Source organism: Astatotilapia calliptera, chromosome 18, assembly GCF_900246225.1.
Source record: "Astatotilapia calliptera chromosome 18, fAstCal1.2, whole genome shotgun sequence".
NCBI classification, from domain to species: Eukaryota; Metazoa; Chordata; class Actinopteri; order Cichliformes; family Cichlidae; genus Astatotilapia; species Astatotilapia calliptera.
The window spans coordinates 1,555,827-1,578,458 of record NC_039319.1 but is presented as its reverse complement, the minus strand read 5'-3'; the positions used below and the strand labels follow the sequence as shown (position 1 = coordinate 1,578,458).

The 22,632-nt window shown below is 45.9% G+C and overlaps 1 protein-coding gene across 4 annotated transcripts; it reads left to right on the top strand.

The window, feature by feature from the left end:
* The first annotated feature begins 260 nt into the window (after positions 1 to 260).
* On the top strand, positions 261 to 21,744 carry smg7 (SMG7 nonsense mediated mRNA decay factor). Of its 4 annotated transcripts, XM_026149147.1 has the most exons (24): positions 261 to 479; positions 629 to 748; positions 1,577 to 1,608; positions 5,959 to 6,076; positions 7,151 to 7,283; positions 7,508 to 7,679; positions 7,785 to 7,856; positions 8,269 to 8,419; positions 8,580 to 8,715; positions 8,809 to 8,971; positions 9,138 to 9,297; positions 9,381 to 9,451; positions 10,263 to 10,323; positions 10,405 to 10,524; positions 10,597 to 11,020; positions 11,097 to 11,238; positions 11,566 to 11,957; positions 12,389 to 12,748; positions 15,050 to 15,199; positions 16,504 to 16,590; positions 16,990 to 17,140; positions 17,221 to 17,391; positions 17,612 to 17,769; positions 17,904 to 21,744. In XM_026149147.1, exons 2-24 carry the CDS (start codon positions 723 to 725, stop codon positions 18,015 to 18,017), a joined length of 3,564 nt encoding a protein of 1,187 aa, XP_026004932.1. In that variant the 5' UTR covers positions 261 to 479; positions 629 to 722; the 3' UTR covers positions 18,018 to 21,744. The 4 variants fall into 4 exon arrangements, with proteins under 4 accessions (XP_026004932.1, XP_026004935.1, XP_026004934.1 ...); XM_026149150.1 differs by lacking the exon at positions 15,050 to 15,199 and having other exon boundaries at positions 263 to 479; XM_026149149.1 differs by lacking the exons at positions 261 to 479; positions 629 to 748 and adding an exon at positions 784 to 1,115.
* Positions 21,745 to 22,632: the final 888 nt, after the last annotated feature.

Here is a 22,632-nt window from a genome sequence, read left to right as displayed (position 1 = left end):
CCAGATAACTTACAAACTACATAATTATGAAACATCAAAAGTGATGGAATCGTGCAAAAAACCAAAGCTTTCTGTTGACATAATGTTCGGTTGTGATGCAGGTTTGAGTCTGAACCCTGAAAAATAGTTTTCAGAGTTAAAATTAGAGGTAAAGATTGAACATCTATTTAGCTCTTTAGGCAGAGGTTAAACAGCAGCTGCGAGGAATGAGGGTAATATTCTTATATTATCCATAGATGTCATTCACACCCAGAGTGTCTCTCCTTCATGTTGCTCTGTCTGCTGATGATCACTTCCTGTCCTCATCTTCTGCCCCCGGTGTTTTCATCTGTAGGAAACTTCTTTCAGTTTGAAATCATAACCGGCTGCGGGGCTTTTCCACTTCTGGTGTCGCAGAAAAATGAAGAACTTCAGTTTGTGTACAGTATTGTTTACCCAGACTCTAACCTGACAACGACAACATCTGCAGCTGACTTCAGGTTTTTATTTATGATTTTTTTATTAAATATATTTTGTTATGCGTATTACTAAAATGCTTCGCCTGGTTTGATATAACATTATCACACATTTATATATATTTTTAATTATTGGTTAATTATTAACAGCAGCCCCCCCTCCTCCACCTCAGCGGCCCTGTGTGGGTCAGACAGGAACAATATGGCGCCGGGAGGAACGTTAGCATCGGGACCAGTCGTTGTCTGAGAGACTGGTGATCCGGCAGGATGAACCTCTGCGCCCAGTACCTCCGGTAAGTTCACCGCGGAGCGCTCTGTCCGTCGCTCGGTGGCCCAGGAGCGGTCAGAACCGGACGTTTTGACCCGACAGGAGGCTTGTTTGGCTCAGCTTTTAGTATGTCAGGAGCTAGCTGCTCCAGGGACCACCCCCTTAGCTAATGTTAGCTGTTAGCTTCATACATCAACAAACAATCGGCGCCTCTGCATGTCGCCGCCTCACGCTCCTTTAGTCTGAGATGTGGATTATTTATTTAAATCACATTCAGCTGCGCACAGGTGTGATGTTTGGTGTGCTAATTTAAGGCCAGATGAGCGTTTACCCGCCATACGTTTCCCACTGTGTTGTTGCTAGCTTTAGCCCGCTAGCTAGCTTCCACCTGCGTATGTCATGTTAGCATTTCCTTTCTGAGGTTGTCACATATGAACTCTGGGCATCTATTCACACACCCGCCTCCTTCAGCTTTACTTCATCAGCATGTTTAAGTGTTTGTGCCGATGGTTTACGTGCACAGGTGTTAATAAACAGCGCGTGGTCGTTAATCAGCGGGCGGGTTTGTAACGAAAATCTATTTGTATTGCTAAGTTTTTGTATCCAGGAAGTAGGCTGAGCCCGATATCTGTTCCGTGCCGTGCTGACGACGTTTAATCTGAGCTGTTAGTGCTTTAATGAAGCGATAACGGGCGGAGCAGCCTCCGTAGTATCTGTGGATCGTCAGTAATAAGGAAGTGCTGTATGAGGCTTTGTTATGACTGGAGACAGGTGCTGTCAGGTTGTCATGCTCTGTGTGTGTTTGTGTGTGTTCGCGCCTCTAACCTCCTGTTCTCTGTTTACATCCGAGCAGACAGGCAGAGGCCCTGAAAGCTGACATGACAGGTAAGTCCCCACCGCTGCTTACTCACACACCTGTTCATCCTTCACCTGCTCATCTCTGGAGGCCTGCAGTTCAGGCAGGTTCAGCAGTCTGAGGATAACTTTTCTTAATGTGGCTTCATTGAACCTGAGATCATCAGTTAGGTTGAGAGGTGGTTAAAAGCTTGATAAGTCAGCCTGGGTCAGTCCTTCATCGTTCAGACAAACGAGTCAGAGCATCTGACCAATCAGAAACATGGAGAGATCTGCTGGGAGCAGAGCGATGGAAAGGGAAAACGAAACTATGAGATGCACATACGATATTAAACACATTTCACTCTGAAGGCATCAGAATGAGCATATGTGTGAAAGGAAACCTCTGTAGGATTGTAAGTTTTGTGGACTTGGCTTTTAAGATGTTAATAAAGTTTAGTTTATTTGAAGCCAGGAAAGAGAACCTGCAAAAGTGTCGACTGTGCAAGTTAACAGACATGAAGACACGGGAGGATCGGATTACAGCTGCTCCACAAAGTGAATGTTTAGATGTGTGTGAGACAGGTTTATTGTTTCCTTTGCAGTGCTGGTTGTGTTTAATGCTCTGAGAGGAAAATGAAACAGAATTCAAACATAGACTCAGTCTGCTTACAAATCTGATACGAGGTAATAACGTGTAAATGGTTCCCCGTTTATAGCCAGTTTTTTTTTTTTTTTTTTAATAATAAATGTCAACAAGCTTCTTCTGAGAATTTGAACTTTAGACTTCCTTAAAGTTTCCGCTCCTCCTCCTGTTTGCACACTGAGCTCTGAGGAATGGTAAAGTTGTTTTCATGGATCTGAATGGTCAGTATGCAAGGATTTTAAACCACTTGGTTTCTTATCTCAGACATGATCTACTCCAGAGCAGGTCAGGTCTGCAGCATAAGTTGCCATGGTGATGTATCCTGGTAAGATGTGAACCTCCTTCATAACAAAACTCAGGGTTAAACCTGCAGGTACCTCAGTAAGCTCCAAACCCGCCTCGCAATACAGGCATCAGGTCAGACACCCACTGGGTAACTCGTGTGTTTAAAAGGCATTAAGTGTAGTAAGAATAATAATGTTGATGATACATTTTATTTATAGATGCTTTTTAAGACACTCAGTGTGCATAAACAGCTGGAAGGCAACACAATTAAAAGGTCATTTATGCAGAAGTCTTGATGTGAATCTTTGTTTTAGAAGGTGAGTTATGAAGGTATTTAGACCGTACACTGTGAAAAGAGAAGATGTAACAAGCTGAAACTTCAGCCTTCAGCTTTTCTCTCAGTAATTTGTGCTCTCTCCAGTTATGTCAAGTCTTTGTTATTTATTTGTTTTTCTTGGCATTTGTGTGGGCTAATAAATAAATAAATAGAAGTTTTCTTAAATCATCTTTGAAAAATACTAAAAGTTGGAAAGCAGAATTAAAAAAGTTGGTAAATTCCTGTTATAGCAGAAACCTCCAGAAACTACAAAAAATGTTGCTTATTCAGGTTTTTTTTATTGAACTATATATATATTTTTTTATATCTGACATTAACTTTGAAAGCGTCCCGCTGTGGTGTGTAGCTTGCTGAGACGAGCGGCTCTGCACTTTCTTTTTGTCATCAATGAAATGGAAAAATGCAAATTGGATGAAAATTGTTGGTTAAAGTGCTGCTGATGTGTGTGAGGCACCTGCTTTAAAACCAAGGTGAAGGGAAGCAGACGGACTTCCAGCAGTTTTGACTCACCGGCCTGTATCGAGCGGGTCGACGTGGACGCTGACAGATAGCCCTTCGTCACTTCTTTCCTTTCACTTCTCTGTAAACGACGACGCCAGGGTTTATTTAATTCACACTTATTTAGTTTACTTTAGATGAACGATAGTTAAAACTCAAAGATTGATTCAAAGTGATGATTTCTGTTTAAGAGACTTATGTGCATCACAAAGCTGTGAGGTATGTAAGCTGAAACAGAGACGCGAGCTTTAAATGAAAGCGTGAGCGCAGGTGAACGTTTCTTTGAAGAGCCTCAGGGAGAACAAACCCTGCTGGTTCCTTATTTTGCTGATGTGATGAAATGTTTCAGTTCTTTGGACCAGCTCAGCTGATGGTGTGACTGAGCTCCTGTCGCTCTGCAGTTATTATTACGCGGAGCCTGCACACACATTGGGAATCTGCTGTTATTGGGGGGACTTGGAGGTCTGGGGCTCACTTGCAGGCTTCATGCTAAAAAGAACTAAATCAGTGTTTTAGCAACGTAAAGCTGTAGCTCAGCTAAATATTACGAGTTAGAGAAAACAGACAAATACAGATGCAGCTCCTGGTTAATAAGCATTTGATCCACAAGTAAAACAGAAAAATGTCTAGAATGTGCTGTTTTTTGGCACCAGGTGATTTCTAGTTTGTGGTTCAGTCAGGGTTGAGCAGGCTTTGGTTGCCGGCAGGTACACAGTCCGTGTGGTCAGGACATTATCCGACAAAACCAGTCAACCAATTAGTATTCTCCCTTCATAGCACAGGTCATCACAGCCGGGCTTGAAGCTGGCTTTTTGAATGATTGCACATAACTACGCCTCTGTAGCTTCAGTTCCCTCTGTGAGTGTGTAACCACAGAGCTACACAAACACAAATCCGACATTAGCTTTCAGAGAGTCATCTGTAATTGTAAAAAACGATCATCAGAAGGAAGGAGGAGAAGGTCTTGGCTCAGACACCAGGAAAATCATCTGTTACCAGACCACAGCTGTAATCAACACAGACGACGTGTTACTTCCAGTTTGGTTGAAGCTGAAGTCATTGTTTGGTCTTACAGCAGACCAGTGAATCCATTAGACCTGCTGCCTCAGCCTGATTTTAAAGCAGAGCAGCAGCTTCTCACGATGACTGGAAACCTTCCAGTTTGTCTAGCTGAGCTGCCTCCAGTGAGCCCGAGCTCGGTTATGATGGTTCATTTGCATGTTTTTATCTGGAGGCATGTCGGTATCTCTTTGTTGTCAGTCGGCGCAGGAACACGGAGATGCTGGACGCCATCACGGTTGGAGTTTATTAACATTTCAGACTCTTGGATTGATGCTGTTTTTGTCATAAAGGCTTCAAACTGTGTGTCTGCTGTCATCAAGGTGACTTTTGCCAGAATTTAGTATAAACAATTAGCTCTTGGGTGCAGATAATGTAAATAGTCATTAATACTCATCTCTGTTACACTTTAGATCAGATTGGTTGTGTTGTGTTTTCTACTCCACCAATCATATACATCCATGTACACGTCCTCCACCGGGCAGCTACAGGGAGGGGCGTGTCCAACAGAGATGCATATGTCATGCATGACAAAAATTAAACAGAAGAATTCAAATAAATAAAAATGTGAAGAAGAAAAACAATGAAGAATCAGGCAGACGTTCACTGTGTGTAAATCAGGTGACATATGATGCTTTGCTCTCCTGCAGGTGCATAAAATCCCAAAAACGTGACGCTGTCAAATTCTAAAGTGAGAAAACTTTAAATGAGCTCATTTTGAATTTGAGGGCAGCAGCAGGTGTAATTAAAGTTGGGACAGGGCCATGTTTCCACTGCGTAGCATCCCTCTGCTTTTAACTACAGTCTATAAACGGCTGGAAACCGAGGAGAGCAGCTGCTGGATGTTTGGGAAAGGAATGTTGTCCCATTGTTGCCTCATAGAGGATCTGAACTGCTCCACACATCTTCTTTGTTGTATTTTTGGATTCTTGGCTTCCAGTTGGTCACAGTCTTTCCAAAGTGGTTTGTCCCGATTGGACCGTTTGGTGGGATGGTTCTGGTCCCAAGGCCATATGTTTGACAGCTCGCCCTCTCGTGCTTGTAGCATCTCCTTTGTGTGGTCACGTACAAAAGCACGTGCTGCTAGTTGTTGTTTCTGAGATGTTATCGACTAACCGGGCTGCGGCCCCAACCGCAGCACGGCTCCCCCGTCTGCCCGTGACAGGAAGTTTAAAGTTGCACAAATGTCATCAGCACTCGCAAGAAGGTTCTGCTCGGTTTCGAAAATAAGCTCCTGTGTCTCAGAGACAGTGTATCAAGTATTTATAGGGACTTTCAGCTGCTCCCTTGTCACAGGGGCTCTCCCAGGGGGTAGCTTGTGTTTGATTTGGCAGTGTGAGGTCGCATGCCCTTCCTGACCCAACGTAAAGTGGATTCGTGTCTCTGACTGGAATCAAACCAGCACCCCTTTCTCCCCAAGCAAACGTATAAACCACCACATTTGAACTGAAGCAATTTCCTGTGTTTTCACTGTTAAAGTCTCAGATTAGTCTTTTACATTTCCATCAGAACCACTTTGCTTTGGTGCTGTCCTTAAACCGTGTGTGTGTGTGTGTGTGTGTGTGTGTGTGTGTAGATTCAAAGCTGGGGGCAGCAGAGGTGTGGACGTCCCGGCAGGCCCTGCAGGACCTTTACCAGAAGATGCTGGTGACAGACCTGGAGTATGCTCTGGACAAGAAGGTGGAGCAGGATCTGTAAGCCACCCCTCCTCCGCTCTGCATCACACAACATAATTTTCTCCAACAATTTCAGTTCAATTAATTTAGACCAGTTTGGATTTTTTCTGTGTTGCTGTAACTGCAGAGAAAAAGGACACGAGTGAAGGGAAATAACGAGCAATAATCTACAGGTATCAGTAAAAAAACTACAAGAAAGTCTTTCTAGAATAACCTGGTTCAAAAAGTGTGAACGGGAGTCGCTCACTATTAGTGTTTCGTAGCAGGCAGGTTCAGAGTCGCTGGTGGAGCTGATGGAGCTGATGGAGACCAAATCAGCTGCAGTGCTCAGTTTCTAACATCCTTTAACATTAATGCAACATTTGGTGGCTAAATGGTGATAATAAATGTGTGACTGAAGACAAACTGAGCTCAGCTTTTGGACCGCATGGTGTCACCATGGTTACAGCATGATGACAGAGGAGGTCCGACATCCATGAATCTGCAGAGTCCACTTTGTTCCCTCTGTGTTGATGTATTCAGCGCGCAGTCAGTGTGTGAAGCTTTGACTCATGTATCGCAGCTACAGGTCACGTCTCCGCCTGCAGCTGTGGGTGGATCATCAGTCGTAATAATGGACAGATGTGTCGATTGTGTTTCGTGCTAAACTGTCATTTCCTGCCCCCAGTTCAGCTCCACCAATAAAACACATCGTCACAGCTTCCAGACACACACAGATGTCTGATATATGAGAACCTGGAGACTGTTTTTAATATTTGGGGTCTGTGAAGTAAGTTGTTGAAAGCCTGTCGCTCCTTGTTGGTTACTGCAGAAATTCTCACGAAGCCAAAAGTTTGTCGGAATATTTAGAATTTTTGATGTGTTGACACCAAAGATCAGTTTCACATAAAAAGGCAGTAATATAGCCCTCGACTCAGTTTGTGGGCTTTTCCATCAGGCAGAAGGAGCTGGTACTTTTTAGGATGTATTTGTTCGAAGCGCTGTGAGCTGATCCGAAAATGTGACGTCAACCGACTACGTGCTGCTGATTGGCCAGTCAGGATCCCTTTACCAATCATCTGGGTCCTGATGTGGGTTTCTCTCTGCCTGCAGGTGGAATCATGCTTTCAAGAACCAGATCACCACGCTTCAGAGCCAGGCCAAGAACCGAGCCAACCCCAACCGCAGCGAGGTCCAGGCCAACCTGTCGCTGTTTCTGGAAGCTGCCAGTGGCTTCTACACACAGGTAGGCTCACCTTGTGTTTGTGAAGTTATGAAAAAATGTCCAGTTTTGCTCTAAAGAAATAATCCCTGCAGTCATTTCTAAGCTGGTCTAGGCTCCGCCTCTGGGAGGATTTTTGTTTGGAGTAATCCTGCTAACACACAGACAAAGTGAATGGAGTTAAAGCCCCACATCACCACTGATAGAAACCATTCAAACGACGTCTCACTGTGTCTGCCGTGTTCCAGTTACTGCAGGAGCTGTGCACCGTGTTCAACGTGGACCTGCCCTGCCGCGTGAAGTCGTCTCAGCTCGGCATCATCAGCAATAAGCAGAGCAACACCAGCGCCATCGTCACCCCTCAGCCCAGCTCCTGCTCCTACATCTGCCAGCACTGCCTCGTCCATCTCGGAGACATCGGTGAGAAAAGCTTCCCGTTCGTGAGCGGCGAACGGGAAGCTCATTTGAAAAACCAGCCCTGATGTTGGTTTTTCAGAGCTTATTTTCTTTGTCTTTGTCTTTCAGCTCGATATCGTAACCAGACCAGCCAGGCCGAGTCCTACTACCGGCACGCAGCTCAGCTGGTTCCATCTAACGGTGAGTCCCCGCACGTTTTCTTTAACTGGCTTTTAGATTTTGCTGTTTTTGGAAATCTGTCCCTTTATCAGCTGAGCTCTAAACACATTCAAACACTGAGTCGTTTCATCTGAATGTCATACGCGCGTAATTCTTGCAGCTTTCAAGTACTGAGAAAGAAATGTGGTTGAATTATGCTGGGGTTGCTATAGTTACCACTCTGCCTCTTGTAAATAGTGTCACATGTGAGGGACAGCTGATGTTAAAGATGAATTACTGACATTTAAAAGCTCTGCTGTAAAACACTGATACTGAATAATATAATCTAAAGAAATGATATGTGTGTTCTGGTGTTTGGTATTCATAATGACGAGAAGCAGCCATGTTTGTAGTTCTTCCCTGCTCATGTGCTGCCTCTCCGTGTCTCCTGCAGGTCAGCCCTACAACCAGCTGGCCATCCTGGCCTCCTCTAAAGGAGACCACCTCACCACCATCTTCTATTACTGCCGCAGCATTGCAGTCAAGTTCCCCTTCCCAGCAGCCTCCACCAACCTGCAGAAGGCGCTGTCCAAGGCTCTGGAGAGGTACTAGCTCACAGCACAAACACTATTTCACCCGCTGTAGAGTCAAAGGAAATGATCTAAGATTTCATCTGAAAAGGGAAAACCAAACTCTTTAAACTGTCTCGAAGTGTGACGATGTCTCATTTCCGCTCTGTTAAATCCTCCTTCTGTGGTCCTGCAGTCGCGATGAAGTGAAAACCAAGTGGAGCGTGTCCGATTTCATCAAGGCCTTCATCAAGTTTCACGGTCACGTCTACCTGAGTAAGAGTCTGGACAAGCTGGACGGCCTGAGAGAGAAACTGGAGGAGCAGTTTCAGGTACAACTAAACGCTGTTTGATGCACCGCGACGTGCAAATCTGTGCGAGTCCGTTTGTATGACACGGGTGTTGCTGTGTGTTTGCGTGTGCAGAGGCTGATCCTGCAGAAAGCCTTCAGCTCTCAGCAGCTCGTCCACATCACCGTCATTAACCTGTTTGAGCTGCACCACCTCAGAGACCTGACGGCTGACGGCAGCGAGCAGAGCTACAGCAGCGAGCAGCAGATCAGCTGGTTCCAGCTCCTCGGCCTTTTCAGTAAGAACTGAAAACTGTTAATGGCCGATTACATGGATGGAGTCGTGGACGGCTCCTGCTTTGTTTGAATGATACTCATGTCAGATTTATATGGTGGCTTTTACATTTATTAGAAGTACAGCGACTCATACGTGTAACCTGCAACAACTCAAAACTGTCTCCTCAGTGTCCTTCCTGGGCGTCATGTGCAGCCGCGTGCTGCTCAACAAGAACCGCGGGGAGGAGATCATGGGCGAGTGCCCGCTGCCGGCCATCAAGGTGTCGCTGGACTGGCTCAAACTGAGGCCCAGCGTCTTCCACGAGGCCGCTCTTGTTAAACGGCAGTAGTAAGTCCTGCCCACTTTCTCTCTCTTAATCAGCAGAGTTTTGTACTGAAGCTGTAACTCTGCATCCTCTTCCTCTCTCTCAGTGTTTGGCCCTGGCTCGTGTCCATTCTCAACAGTTTCCAGCCCAAAGAGGACGACCTGTCCTGCTCCTCAGGTGGGACATTGCTCCTAATTTCCTGGAAACTACTTTGTAACTTTAGGTTACGTTTTGATTCTTACACACAGCAGACGAGCTCAGACTGTTCTGTTATTCCTGTTCACAACGACCGCTGTAAAATACGCAAACGTCGCCTTAGTAAGTGACAGATCACTGAGAAAGCAGGAAAACTGCTGCTAGCGTGCTTTCATCTCACTACAGTTTCATTCTCCAGGTTAAAGTTGACAATAAAACAAAAGGCTGTGTTCACAGAATAAATCCTCTTATAATGACTCCATGACTGCTACTCTGTACGTTTCTTGGAGTAATTATTTTGAATCTGGAATCTTTCCTCAAATTTTAGGGAAGTATTAGGAAACATCAAAGATCCACAAGCCGCTTTACAGCATCCTCCAGATGTGCTGCTTCCAGACGGCATCACCTTCAGCCATCAAAACCAGCAAACGGGCGCCATCATGGGACGGCGTCCTGTTCTAAATCTTTAGTCGGCGTGCATTAGCAGAATGCTGGCGTTTTATGGGCGAATGGGGGGGGGGGGTGTCCTTTGCTTGTGAACAGTGAGCTAGTTCACAGGCGCCCCCTGTTGTGCATCTGCTGCATTTTCAGCCAGTTTTGATACAAAGAGGTTCACAGGAAGTGAAGTCCCTTCGGTCACTGTTAGCACTGCAGCAGTTTAACCTGCGACCCTCACAGTTTAAATCCTGTCTGAATAAACCAAAACATTTGTTTTTTAACTTTTAATCGAACTCGTTGGTTAATTTTTTTACAAAGTTCATTCTTGATTCTAGGATGTTTGTTTTCTCCACAGTCACACCCCTGCCTGAGGAGTTTGAGCTGCAGGGTTTCTTGGCTCTCCGTCCTGCTCTGAGGTGACGACTCGCCTCCCTCTCTTGGTGATTGTTTAAAGTGTTTGGTCAGCGCAGATGTTCTGATGTGTGTTTGTGTTTCAGGTGTCTGGACTTCACCAAAGGACATCAGGGCATCCTGGTGGACCGGGACGGCCTGCCGGTGCATGCCCGACACCAGCGACTCATCAGCCTGGGCAAATGGGTGGCTGACAGCCAGCCGGGGTGAGTGTTACTCCGCTCTGTGACGTCGTGCTGTGTACGGACTGGTGTGTCATGGCTGTTTCCCCTTTGCAGACTGATCCAGTGCAGAGTGAGCGAGGATGGCCTCCTCATCTTCATGACTGACATTCCAGAAGAGGCCATTGAGGAGCCGCAGGAAAAGGAGGTACCCGTGCTGCAGGAGTCGTTGAATGGCGAGCAGACGGCCAACGACGGCGGGAATTCCGGCCTGAAGTCCGTGCTTTCGGTGGGGAAGACTCAGAGCTCGTGGCCCGACAGCAGCGACCGTCCAGTGGTCACCTTCAAAGAGAACATCAAACCCAGAGAGCAGAGCCGTGACCCCACAAGGAACCACCATCAGAAAGATGGTGGCAAGGAGCGCCGAGACTTCTCCAAAGGCAACGGGGCCGCTGGGAAAACAGAGCTGAAGAGGGATGGTAAGAGGAAGAGCGAGCTGAAGAAGAGCGTCCATGAGAAAACGGCCGATGCTGGAAAACAGGTAGAGACGCTGAAATATTTTCACTGACGAAGCTGCAGGTTTGAGCCGGCGTGATGATGCGTTTCCTTTCGCTCAGGTGAAGGCACAGACAGAGCTGAGGAAGACTCCGGTGTCTGAGGCTAAGAAGACTCCTGTCACTCAGACTCAAACCACCTGCTCATCCCAGTTCATCCCAATCCATCATCCAGGAGCCTTCCCGCCTCTGCCCAGCAGACCCGGTACGTTTGGACCTTTTTCTTTAAATTTAAACTTTAAATTTGAACTGGTCCCAGAGGCACCATTAGGGCGATTTTTGCATGTTCAATGGTGGGAAAGACCAGAGCTTCTGTCTAAAACGTGCACAGCCACATGCAGAATCTGCAGACTTCACACAGAGGGGCTCAGCCTGGGTTTGAACCACTGAGCTCGTCCAAACTTTTTTTGTTGTTGAACTTCAGACCAAACTGGGTCTGCTGACCTCATCTTAAACGAATATGCCTCTCCGTGAGCTTCATCTCTGTTGTCTCTGTGGCTCCAAACTCTGATCCCGATCGCTTCCTCTGCAGGTTTCCCTCCCTCAGCCTATGTGATCCCTTCTCCCGTGGCCTTCCCTGGACTCCAGGTGAATCCGGGCTTCACCTTCTCCACCGGTGTGTCCGTCCCAGGGCCTTTCCTCCAGCAGCCTGTCCACACCCAGGCGGGCACCCAGGTCCAAGCTGGGAAGCAGTCTCACATTCCCTACAGTCAGCAGAGGCCCTCGGGCCCGGGGCCCGGTCAGGGGCCGGGATCCTCGGGACACGGCCCGTCCCAGGCTCAGCAGGGCCAGACTCAGACTCCCTCCCAGCAGGCCTTGCAGCAGTCAGTCCAGCTGACGATGAGTCAGCAGCAGTCACCCACCAAACCAGTCCAGCAGGTTGGGATGGGAAAGAGTCCACCTCACCACCCAGGACTGCAGCAGGTCAGGTCACATGACTGTCACTACCTTCATACAGTCATCAGCTGAAAGAGCGATTAACTCGGCTCCTAAACTGATTCCTGTTTGAAAGACTCGCGGCTGAAACACTTCTTTTTCCATTTTTTTAGTGAAATGTGATGTTTATGCTCAGAGTGCCTCTTTCCTGCTCACAGCTTTTATAGTGAGCATCGCTAATGAACTTGAGCACAACCAGCGTGCCTCGTTTCTCCTCTGTCTCTGTGCTGACCCCTCCCAGGCTCTCACACTGAGGCAGCTCATTGTTTACCTCAGCGTGTTTTACTCTCTTTACATCCATTAAATGTAACTTGGTTTCAGGTCTCAAAATATCAAAAACATGGAAATCTGAGTGTGAGCACCTCAGATTTGAACTGTCCACTGATGTTTCCTTCTCGTTGTGTTCCCGCCCTGAGCAGTACATGCAGGTCCAGGAGCAGTCGAGTCACATGTGGAACCAGGCCCAGGCGGCCCTGCAGAAGGTGTCTCCCATGCAGATGCCCATCAAGCAGCCGCAGCAGCAGAAGCAGCAGCAGCAGGCCTTCTACATGGCAGCTCAGGATCCTCTGAAGATGTACGAGCACCAGCTGCAGTCGTCGGCTCAGGTCTCCAGCATGGACAAGAAGATGAAGTACCCCGACGTGAAGTTACAGGACTTCTACTGGGACTCGTCTTACAGGATCGGGGACAGCCTGGCTGTGCTGGCCGACAGAATGAAGAGGCCATCGCCGGGGGGTATCTGCTCAGAGCAGGATGGGCCCCGGGGACCCCCGTTTGAGGTGAGCTGCTGTCAGCAGACGCAGAGGGAGGAGTTTGTTTTGCTGCTTTTTGCTTTTTCTGCTTCTTTTTCTTTATTTTCCTGCTTTTTTTTTTTTTTTTTTTTTTTTTTCTTTCTTTTAACTTTGGTTTTTTATTTATTTATTTTTTAGATGAACTAAAATCTAAATCTAAACTTGGGTGTAACTGTTGTTGCAGTAATCGTTTCTCCTGATTCAGGCTGTTAAAATTTGCCAAAAGTCACGTTTGTACTATTTAAATATTATTTATATATCGCACATAATATTTAAGTATCGCATTAATTCCTCAAGAAGGAAAAGAGAGGCGTGATTACTTGTGTCGGTATGTTTCAATAAAACATGCCTTCTCCATAGCTACACATTACAAAGTAAATGGAGAAATTTGATTGGCTTATATGTACATCTAGGGCTGGGCCATATTATACCGTTCACGGTAATACTGGTACAACGCTAGGCAACGATAAGAAAATGACATATCGAGATAGAATATGGGTAAAACGCGCATGCGCAGTGCCGAAAAAGCACGGAGAACGCACGGTAACGGAGAATGTGAACGGGGAAAGTAGATTGTTGAGTGAAACGGATGAGCCAGGATTGTTTTGTAAAAATGGTGCAACTTAACTGGTTTGGTGTTTGTCCGTCAGATACACAACAAAGCACTTTTTTTCTTTGTACAACATGCAAGCGGCCGTTGTTATTGCCGTATTTGTTGGACCAAGGTGCTTGTAAATCTGGGAGTAATCTGGGTCCTAAACTCCATCCTTTAAAGTCCCGAAGTCAAACGAACATCACTGAGAGTTTAAAATTGTCTAAATTCTTTCATCTTTAATAAAACGATCAGCATTGCTGCTTTACCAGGTGTAACTATGACGTTTAACTTCCAGGCATCCATGAAAACAAAATTTATTACATTTAACGGAGTTAGAAGTTAGCAGGAAGCTAGCGGAAGTTAGCTCGCTAGTTTCGCTAGTTACCTAAGCATGATATAGCACGTTCTGACTGAGAGATTTCTGAAAACATTCAAACGTACAGCTCTGCTATCACTTCCAACATAAATGAAGACAGGAAACTAAACAGCAGTGACGTTTGTAGGGTTACTGAAGTTGGGCTAGCTGGTATATAATGATGTGCTACGTGGTGGCTAGCGACACAGCTATGTTAGCATAACATAAACAGTGAAGCTGGAGGATGAACACTAACACTTTCCCACTTATAAAAGTTAACGTGAAGGTTCCTCATGGTTAGAGACAAATGCAATCGCATGGCAGGATGCTGTAAACGGACCAAACTTCAGTCAGGAGAACAACTGAGATAATCCATCCATAATACCAGGTTAGTCATTAATATACTGCAACAACATGGGAATAGAGCAGCTGTGATAGAATACAGCATTAATGAATCAATGGTACAGAAGTGGAGGAAACAAGAAGAATGAGTTTGATAAAGTTTGATTTATCTGACTGCTTTGTTTCCTTTAATGTGCCTTATAATCCTGTGCACCTTATGGTCCGAAAAATACGTACTGCACACTGCAGTTTAATGTTGCAAAGCACCTCTTTTTAACTTCAGTGGATATTATACATGGTTATGCTCAGGATATGTCAGCCCATTTCTACTGGAAATGCCTTTTGGTTAAACTTTCAGCAAGGAATTTGCATTTGCTCTGTTAAATGTTTATAAAGCCTTAATGCACATAAAAACCAGCTGCTTGTTTAAGTAAAAGGAATGGATGGTTTTTTTTGCACTAGTAAAGTTGTGGAGTTGCATTTTGTCTCGCAGACATTATATCGTTATATCGTTATCACAAATTTTCAAATATATATCGTGATATATATTTTTGGCCATATCGCCCTGCCCTATGTACATCAGTCATTTTCCAGGTAATCTGGGTTTAAATGAGATTAAATTAGATTTTTAAAGAATTTCCTGCCAGTATAAAAATGTTTTTAGAAAAGTTTAATGGACCCACACTTCTTCTTTTCCTCTGCCTCTCACAGAAGGTTGATGAATTTGAAGCTCACTCTATACTGATATCAGAAACTCTGTGGTAGTTTTCCGCATGTGTAAAGAAACCTGGTCATGAGCAGACGCTCGGACTTGTTTAGTGATGATTTTTCTTTTTTCTCTGTCAGCTTGCAAGCTTTGGTAGCCTTCAGCGTAACTTCCCTTTTCTCCACCTCGGTCTTACTGGCTTGCCTTCTTTCGTTTTCTGTTCTTTACATTTCCCCCTCTCATTTTCTTTCTTCTTTCTGTTCTTCCTCTTCTTGCTTCATCTCTCACTAGGACAACAAGAGCTCGCCTCTTCTACCTCCTGACCTGTTAAAAACTCTAGCAGATTTTGAGGAGGAGGAGGAGCTCGTCTTTACTAAGCCTCCTGATTTCTTCCAGGCCTTGGCTGGCCCTCTTAGCACTGCTCCTGGACCAAATATATTTGTATGTAGCCCTGTCTTCCTCACCCAGCACTCTTCCCCATCCTTAAACCCTGACTTCCCTGCATCTAGTCTGAAGCCACCCTCTGCTCACCAGAGCTGCTCACATTTCCAGATGTTAGAGTTATTGTCACAATCTGCAGAATCCTCACATTTAGAGGGACAAAGGAGTTCATCCCAGCATGCAAGCATCATCCTTTGATAGACCTTACCTGATATGAATTTGGCTGATCTCCCAGCAGAGGTCACCCTCTCAGGTGTATCTAGACACCTTCCAGCTCAGCTGCTATGTTTAGATCGCTCCCAGGAAGTCGTGTTTTAATCACAGACTCACCCTCTTCTTGCTTATAAAAGCTTCAACTAAAAAAAACTACAGCCGAACTGTTTTTAGCCGCAAAGTCCAGCCGTGTTCATCCTTTGACTTTTATGGGGTTGTGCACCTTGAAGTCGTCTTCCACGGTGCCAGTTTTTACTTGTAGTTTAATGTCAGAGCTATCTGAGGGAACCAAGGGTCAAACTGACGCCTGCGGCTCAGAGTGCAGGGTTAACTCCGCCCTTCTCAAAATGAAAATCAAGTTTAAGGATGGTGTTGTCGGAGCTGTAGCGCTCCTCACTGAAGCTCAGATACACCAGGACAGAACTTCCTCCCAAAGCCGTAAAACTCATCCAAGCTGAAAACTGCTCTGAGGTGCACGACGGTGATCTACAACGAGAGATCAGCCAAGTTTATGTTGGGATTGGACTTTAGAGGTCAAACTGAAACATGCCTCATAGTCTCATTGATTTACTTCTAAGATGTTCAATGTTTTGAAGCACAGCTTGAATTTATTAATTAAAAGTATTCTCAGTCTTTGTTACGCTGACCTGGCCTTGTTTGTGACAGAAGTAGAGAGCTAACAGTGGAGGGGATTTTTCTGGGATGAGGCGGCTTCAGTAATCGCATGCTGTATGTTTTCAAACTTTAAGAGAAACACGGGGAAACAGCTGGAGACTGAAATATTATGGATCCTTTTTTCGGAAACAAATCAATTGAAACTGATTTGGGTTTCCAAATGTGAGGCTTGAGTTAGGAGAGCTGTGTTTAAGATTTGAGTGATTGATTACCGACGCATTTAAATTCCTGCAATGACTTTCAAGGATCCAGTTTGGAAACCTCAGAAACCACCAGCTGCACATCACAAAGATTTACTTGATGTGTGATGCAGCTGCTTCACAATAAAACTCCTCCCCGGGGCTTTTACTGTGGAACAGCTTCATGACTCACTCCTGCACTGATCTGAGGTCAGTCATCATCTTCTCTCTCTCCAGCTGCCAAACCAGACCCGAGTGGACAGCGGCCCCGAGGTCATCAGCCAGTCGTCCTCTCTGCTGCCCATACCCGGCTTCCCCATGCAGGTCAGAGCCTTGGCCTCGGTCCTGCTGACCTCTCCAGCTCTACTTAATGCAAACACACACCATCACACATTCTTGTGAGACTCGATATTTGCGCAGAGTTTAGTTTTTAAGACCATCAGCCTGAGAAGAATGATGATGTTGACTGCGTGACTTTGCTTTAGTGAATAGGATGGATTAATAGTCAAATGAAATAAGTGAGAGTGGCAGGTACGACCACAGTGAGGAACAAACACAAAGAGTTTGCAGGCAATAAATGACAGCATCGGTTCACGGATGGTAAATGTGAACATTTGAATACTCGTGGTTTGCTCAGCTTGTTAGCAATAGATGATGTCACTGAAGTCTTCCTTCATAATAATGATAAATACGAGGCTGACGGCAGCTTGTGTTTGTGTGCAGGAGTACAACCAGAACAGCATTTTCAGTCAGGCCTACGGTAAAAACCTGCCGCCCAGCTCCAAGCCCGACGCTCCCATGGTGCACCAGGAGACGTCCCTCTACACGCTGTTTGAGGGCACCCCGTGGTCCCCTTCTCTCCCCGCCAGCTCAGGTACGTCACAGAGATGTGATTAATATTCATTCGTGCTGGGCGGAACGTGCGGCTAATGGAAACTGTGCTCTGATTGGCAGATCACTCTACGCCAGCCAGCCAGTCTCCTCACTCGTCCAATCCCAGCAGCCTGCCGTCTTCCCCTCCAACCCACAACCACGGAGCCATGCCTTTCTCCAACTTTGGGCCCATCGGGACTCCGGACAACCGGGACCGCAGGGGAATGGACTGCTGGAAGGCCAGCAAGAGTGGTGAGCCTGGAAAATGCTCTTGCTAACGGAGCCGTTTGATGTCTGTGATCCTTTAGATTTTGACCATGTTTGGTTTAGTTTAACTTTTTCAAAACAAAAGTCTACGGTTTAACATTTTTATCAGAGGAGCAGCTGATCAAGAAGCGAACACTGTGGGCCAATAAACAGCCAGTAAAGGTCACGTGACAGAAGGGCCTCACGTGTGCTCATTGTGTTTCAGGAGCAGTCGGCGGATTCGGTCTGGACTACCTGCCAACCACGGCCTCCTCTGCATCAGACAGCAGCTGGCACCAGGCTGGATCGACGGGCAGCTCCTGGACCAATCAGGACTCTCCAATGGAGGAGTCGTCCTCCACCGTGCTGCTTGACAGCCTCAAGGTAACACCAGGCCCACAAGTTCAGACGCCTGAGAAGAAATGAGTCGTGTTTATCGTCTGACTCGCTGATGTTTTCTCCCTTGTGCGACCTCTGCTGGATTTAGCCTCACGCTAACCCTCTGCCTTCCCCCACAGTCCATCTGGTCGAGCTCCATGATGCAGCCGGGCCCTTCGGCGCTGGAGCAGCTCCTCCTGCAGCAGAAGCAGAAGCAGCAGCGAGGTCACGGTGCCATGAACCCGCCTCACTGAACGGCAGCGCGAGGCGGCGCTTTGTGTCCGGACGTCAACAAACCACCACCAGGAGAAACGGAGGGGAAAAAAACCACAGATGTTTGACGAAAACAAGCTCCAACTCAAATTAAACCGGCGAGAAACGGTGGAGGCTGGGGAGGCAACACGACCCCCCGACGAGGCTGAATCACCACCCCCACCCCCCTCGGCTGTCAAGGAGCGGTGACGCCCCTCCTGGATCGGAGGGCGCGGGATCTCTTCGACCGCGGTGCCACGCACCACGCCACCGCCGGGTTTCATTCAACCGGTGGAAATCTGAACATTGAGGAACCACCCCCCCTTCACATCACTGCCCCCCCGTTATGGACAGACGCCACATCTCCACGAACTCGTCATCTGGAAGAACTTCTTCTTCTTTCTTTGGAAAAAGATTAAAAAAAAAATTAAAACGGAAAAAAGAACGACCTCCTGGACGTCTGCTCGGTCCCGATGGAGAGCCGGTTTTTAGCATCTCCGCCGCCGCTGTAGACTGAAGCGGGGCCGTTCGAGAGCCAGAATGATGTGGTTGTCGGGTTTGGGGGGAGGCCAGGTGATGCACGGGGGGGTCAAAACAAGACTGGACTTTCTGATCTCCATTCATTTTCATTACTGAGGAGGGAGGAAGGAAGAAAGGAAGGAAGGAAAGTTTTCAGCTATATAAATATATACGTGAATATATATTGCCATAGTTGGACTTGTGTCTTAGCCGTGAGAATCAGGACTGGACGTTGTGAAGCCAGGTGTAACGCCTCCCGGGCTGAGCGCCCGCTTGTGTCGGTGCCCGACGACGGGGTGGCTTCACGATGAACATCGCAGGAAAGACTGAGGAAAGATCATAAACACCCTGTCGACCGTAGGGATAGTGTCACTGTTAGCTTCAAGAGATTGCAGTTATTAACAAAAAAACACAAAAAATAGAAAATGTACTTTGTGATTTGTTCGTAGCCGTTTTAGCTTTGCGCCCTCCGGGTGATACAGGTATGTCTATTAGCTTCCTGCTTGGATATTTTCGGGGTTCTCTTCCTCTCTGACCTCTTCTTCCTGTTATTTCTTTACGTAATGAAGAAAAAATGGAAATATGTAACCCTGCTTGCTTACCTGCATTTACTGTTTGTTTTTGTTGCCGTTCTTCTTCACTGGTTTTATGCAGCTCGCCCAGAACGTTTTCTATTATCCTTTCTTGGAGAAGCACGACTGCAGCTCGAGGCTGTGCAGCAAATTTGTTTTTTTTATTATTATTATGGAACGGAGCGTCTGGAGACCCTGTAGCTCTGCTTTTATTGAACCTGTGAGTGAAGCCCCGCCCCCTTCAGTGTAAAGCCACCCTAACCAGACTCAAAAGCTACCAAGAAATAACAGCTAAAAAAGTGTATTTGATTACTGGTTAATCTGCAGGTTCCAGTAGGCCAAAAATATTTCCCGGTTTGCTGTAAAATACAGAAATATTTAGTTTAATGACATAAAAGTAAAAACATGCAGAAGGTGGTGAGGAGGTGAGGACACGCTGAGTAACTCGCTCAGCACAGGCAGAGTGAAATATGAAGCAATTAAGAAATTATTTTAATGAAGAATCTATTTTCTTTATTTAATCAGTGAATCATTTGTGACGACTAAAAATTCCTTCAGTGTTTCGTTTCCTGCTGCTTCTAACCAATCCTGTAAGAGCGGCTCAGCTTCCTGTGACTGACAGAAAAAGGGCGGCGCTCTCATGGTCCTTCGCCGTTGCTGCTCTCCTTTCGTTCTTTAAGGGTTTAAAGATTCATTTGATTTTTTTCTAACAAACCTGCAACGTCGTTCAGAAAAAATGTAAAACGTCTAACTCGCTGATGAACGGACTTCTTGTTGCTTTCGCTTCATTTGAAAGAAGAAGGTTCACCTGCAGCCCAGTTTGATCTCACGCCAGTAAAACCAGAGCAGATATCTTTTTAAAATAGTTTTCGCTTCAGTGGAAAGAAGTACTGAAACCTTGCGAAAGCAAATCTTTGAATAATTGAGAGCAGATCACGAGCAGCTCTGCAGGGAAACAAAGTCTGCTTTAAACACTTTAGCTCCAAACACCAACGTCAGTATTTCACTTGTCTATTAATCAGCAGTGCAGTTTATTGAAAACATGTAATTATTAAGGTCTTTACTGCAGGTTTCACTTTTCAGAGGAGTGCGGGGGGGCGGGTCGGACCTGTGGAAAAGAAAAACCCATCACAGAGTCCGCGTGAAACTTTGGATCTGCAGTCTGTGTGCTTTGTTTCATAACCTAAGGATTTAGCCCCAAATAGGTTTCACCGTTTTGTTTAGTTTATCCAAAAAGTCACGAGGTTCCAAACTGACGGGGAAAACAGGATAGCTCATTAACTGTCCTCTGAAACATCGTTCAGGCCGCCAGTGACCAGGTTTCAGGGCTGCGCGTAAACGTGAAAATGTTCTTTCAAATGAAGTCTCGTACGCCACCTTTGACGTCACGGTTTTCTGTGCTCGGACGACGGGAATGTTTATGTGTGAGCAGCAGGATCCTAAACAGATTTAACGTTGCCATGACACCAAACAGTTTCTCCTCATGAATACTGAAACGTTTTTCTGTCCTGTGACCTCTGAGCTACAGTGAAGTTGAACCATTGAGCTCAAGCTGCCCTCAAGAATCGGCTGGCCTGTGTTTGCTTCGACTTTGTGATCACGTTGTGGGAAAACTCAGGATCTGATGTAAACGCATCACGTTAGGAGCTGAACAAAGTTCACGGCTCAGTTTTTATCAGCCACTAACAATAAAGTGTTCAGTGTGGTATCATCAGCACACTTGTGTTTCTATATATGCCGTTTAAAAAGATAAATACTAATTTCCAAACTGAGGCACTGAACTCAAACCCTTCCCCCGGCCCGGGTAATGATGACCTGCTGGATGTTATTCGCTTCGTTACTGTGGCTCGCCCTTCATTAAATGACGCAGGCAGAGGTTAGACTGCAGGTGTCTTGTTTTTATATTTTTGCCGTCGTATTTAACCGCTTTAAAACAACAAGCCAAACTCGATCCTCGTCCATCTTTAAGTAGATTTTTAGGTCTAAACGAGTTCCCGGGAAGGTTCATGCGGTGGGAACGGCTGATGCTGGATCTGGGGGCATCTGTGGCGTCACGCTGTCATTATTTTAGAGCGACAGCTGGCTAATCAGGATGCCAGGCTTGAGCAGGATTTGACAGTTTGAACCGACAGGAAACAGTTTTCCATGTTTAGAAAATAAAGTTCTGAGGAGGAAGAAATGAAAGCCTGTTTTTATTTTCCTGGTGGGGCATTTTACGAAAGCGGACTTCAGAGAGACGTGTCTGTTCTCTGTGTGATTGTGCTTTTCATGTTGCATTTACAAAGTGTATTTGAACAATAATAAAGATAAAATATTCCTGAACGTGAGGGCGAATTCGACCAGAAGTGTCAAGGAGAAGATCCTCTTTGTTTTCGTGTCAGAAGCTCACCACGTAGATCTCTGCTGACTCTCATATGAGTTACTTGATGTACTTGGATCGTCGATGACATTCCACTCGGAGATGTTTGGGAGGCTTCAGGGCGGCGGGTCCTCGTCGGTTTGTGCTCTGACAGCAGATTTGTAGTCACGTTTGAGATCTGAGCTTTACTTTAAGGCTTTTTGTGTTTCTGTCTCTCTGTAGACTTTCAGAAAAGATTGAATCAGACTTTAAATAAAAACCAACTATGTTCTCCTTTAATGCTGGGTCCAGTTTTCTGTGTGTTGACCACCAACCTTTAAATCAGGCCGTTAGCGTCGTTTCAGTCCAGAATCGGTTCAGGAGCTGGGTGTGGAGACGGGGTCAACCCTCGTGTTCAAATTTGACAGATTTAAACATTTTATCTCTAAAAGAAATGTCGCATGAGCATCAAGACGTCTAAAGAATGTCTGTTTAAATTGATCTGAGCTTCCATGTCTTTGTCCACAAAGAGGACTTCAACACACAAAATGTTTTAGTCTACATACAATTTTGTGTGTTTTTATCCAACATTCGTACACTCTTGGTGTTCCTAGTCAAAGATGACCGGTCATTACAAATGAATGGAGCAGACACCAGTTGGTGTAAATGAGTTCAGGTACATCCCCGTTTCTCAGATGGACATAGCAACACACATCGTTTGGGTTTCCTGGCAACCACCATAGGAACATTTGGCAATAGAGCCTCTTTTGCTTGGGAACAACTGTGTTGGTCGTTCTCACAGACAGCTGTGACAGATGTTTTTGAGGCCTTGCTCACAGATCACTGTGTGGCAGCACCGTGGCTGGTCGAGTGAGTGGTGAGGAGGCGAGAGGCCAGGAAATACAAAGTGAGGAAGTGTTAGAAGCTGAAAATGGCACGAAATATCATCCAGACCAAGAAATGATGAGGAGAAATTCAGTGAGAAGAGAACGACCACGGTGATGGTGCTGTCACAGAGTGGGAACTTCTCCCCACTTAAAAGTTAAGCTTTCAGCTGAAAGTCTCATCAGAATGACCACAGACAAAAGTATCAAGGATGTGGGACACGTAAAAACCAGCTTGAAGGGAAAGCAGATTTACAGAGACAACTGCAACGAGATAAGCCTGAAAGAAACCAAAGCACATGTG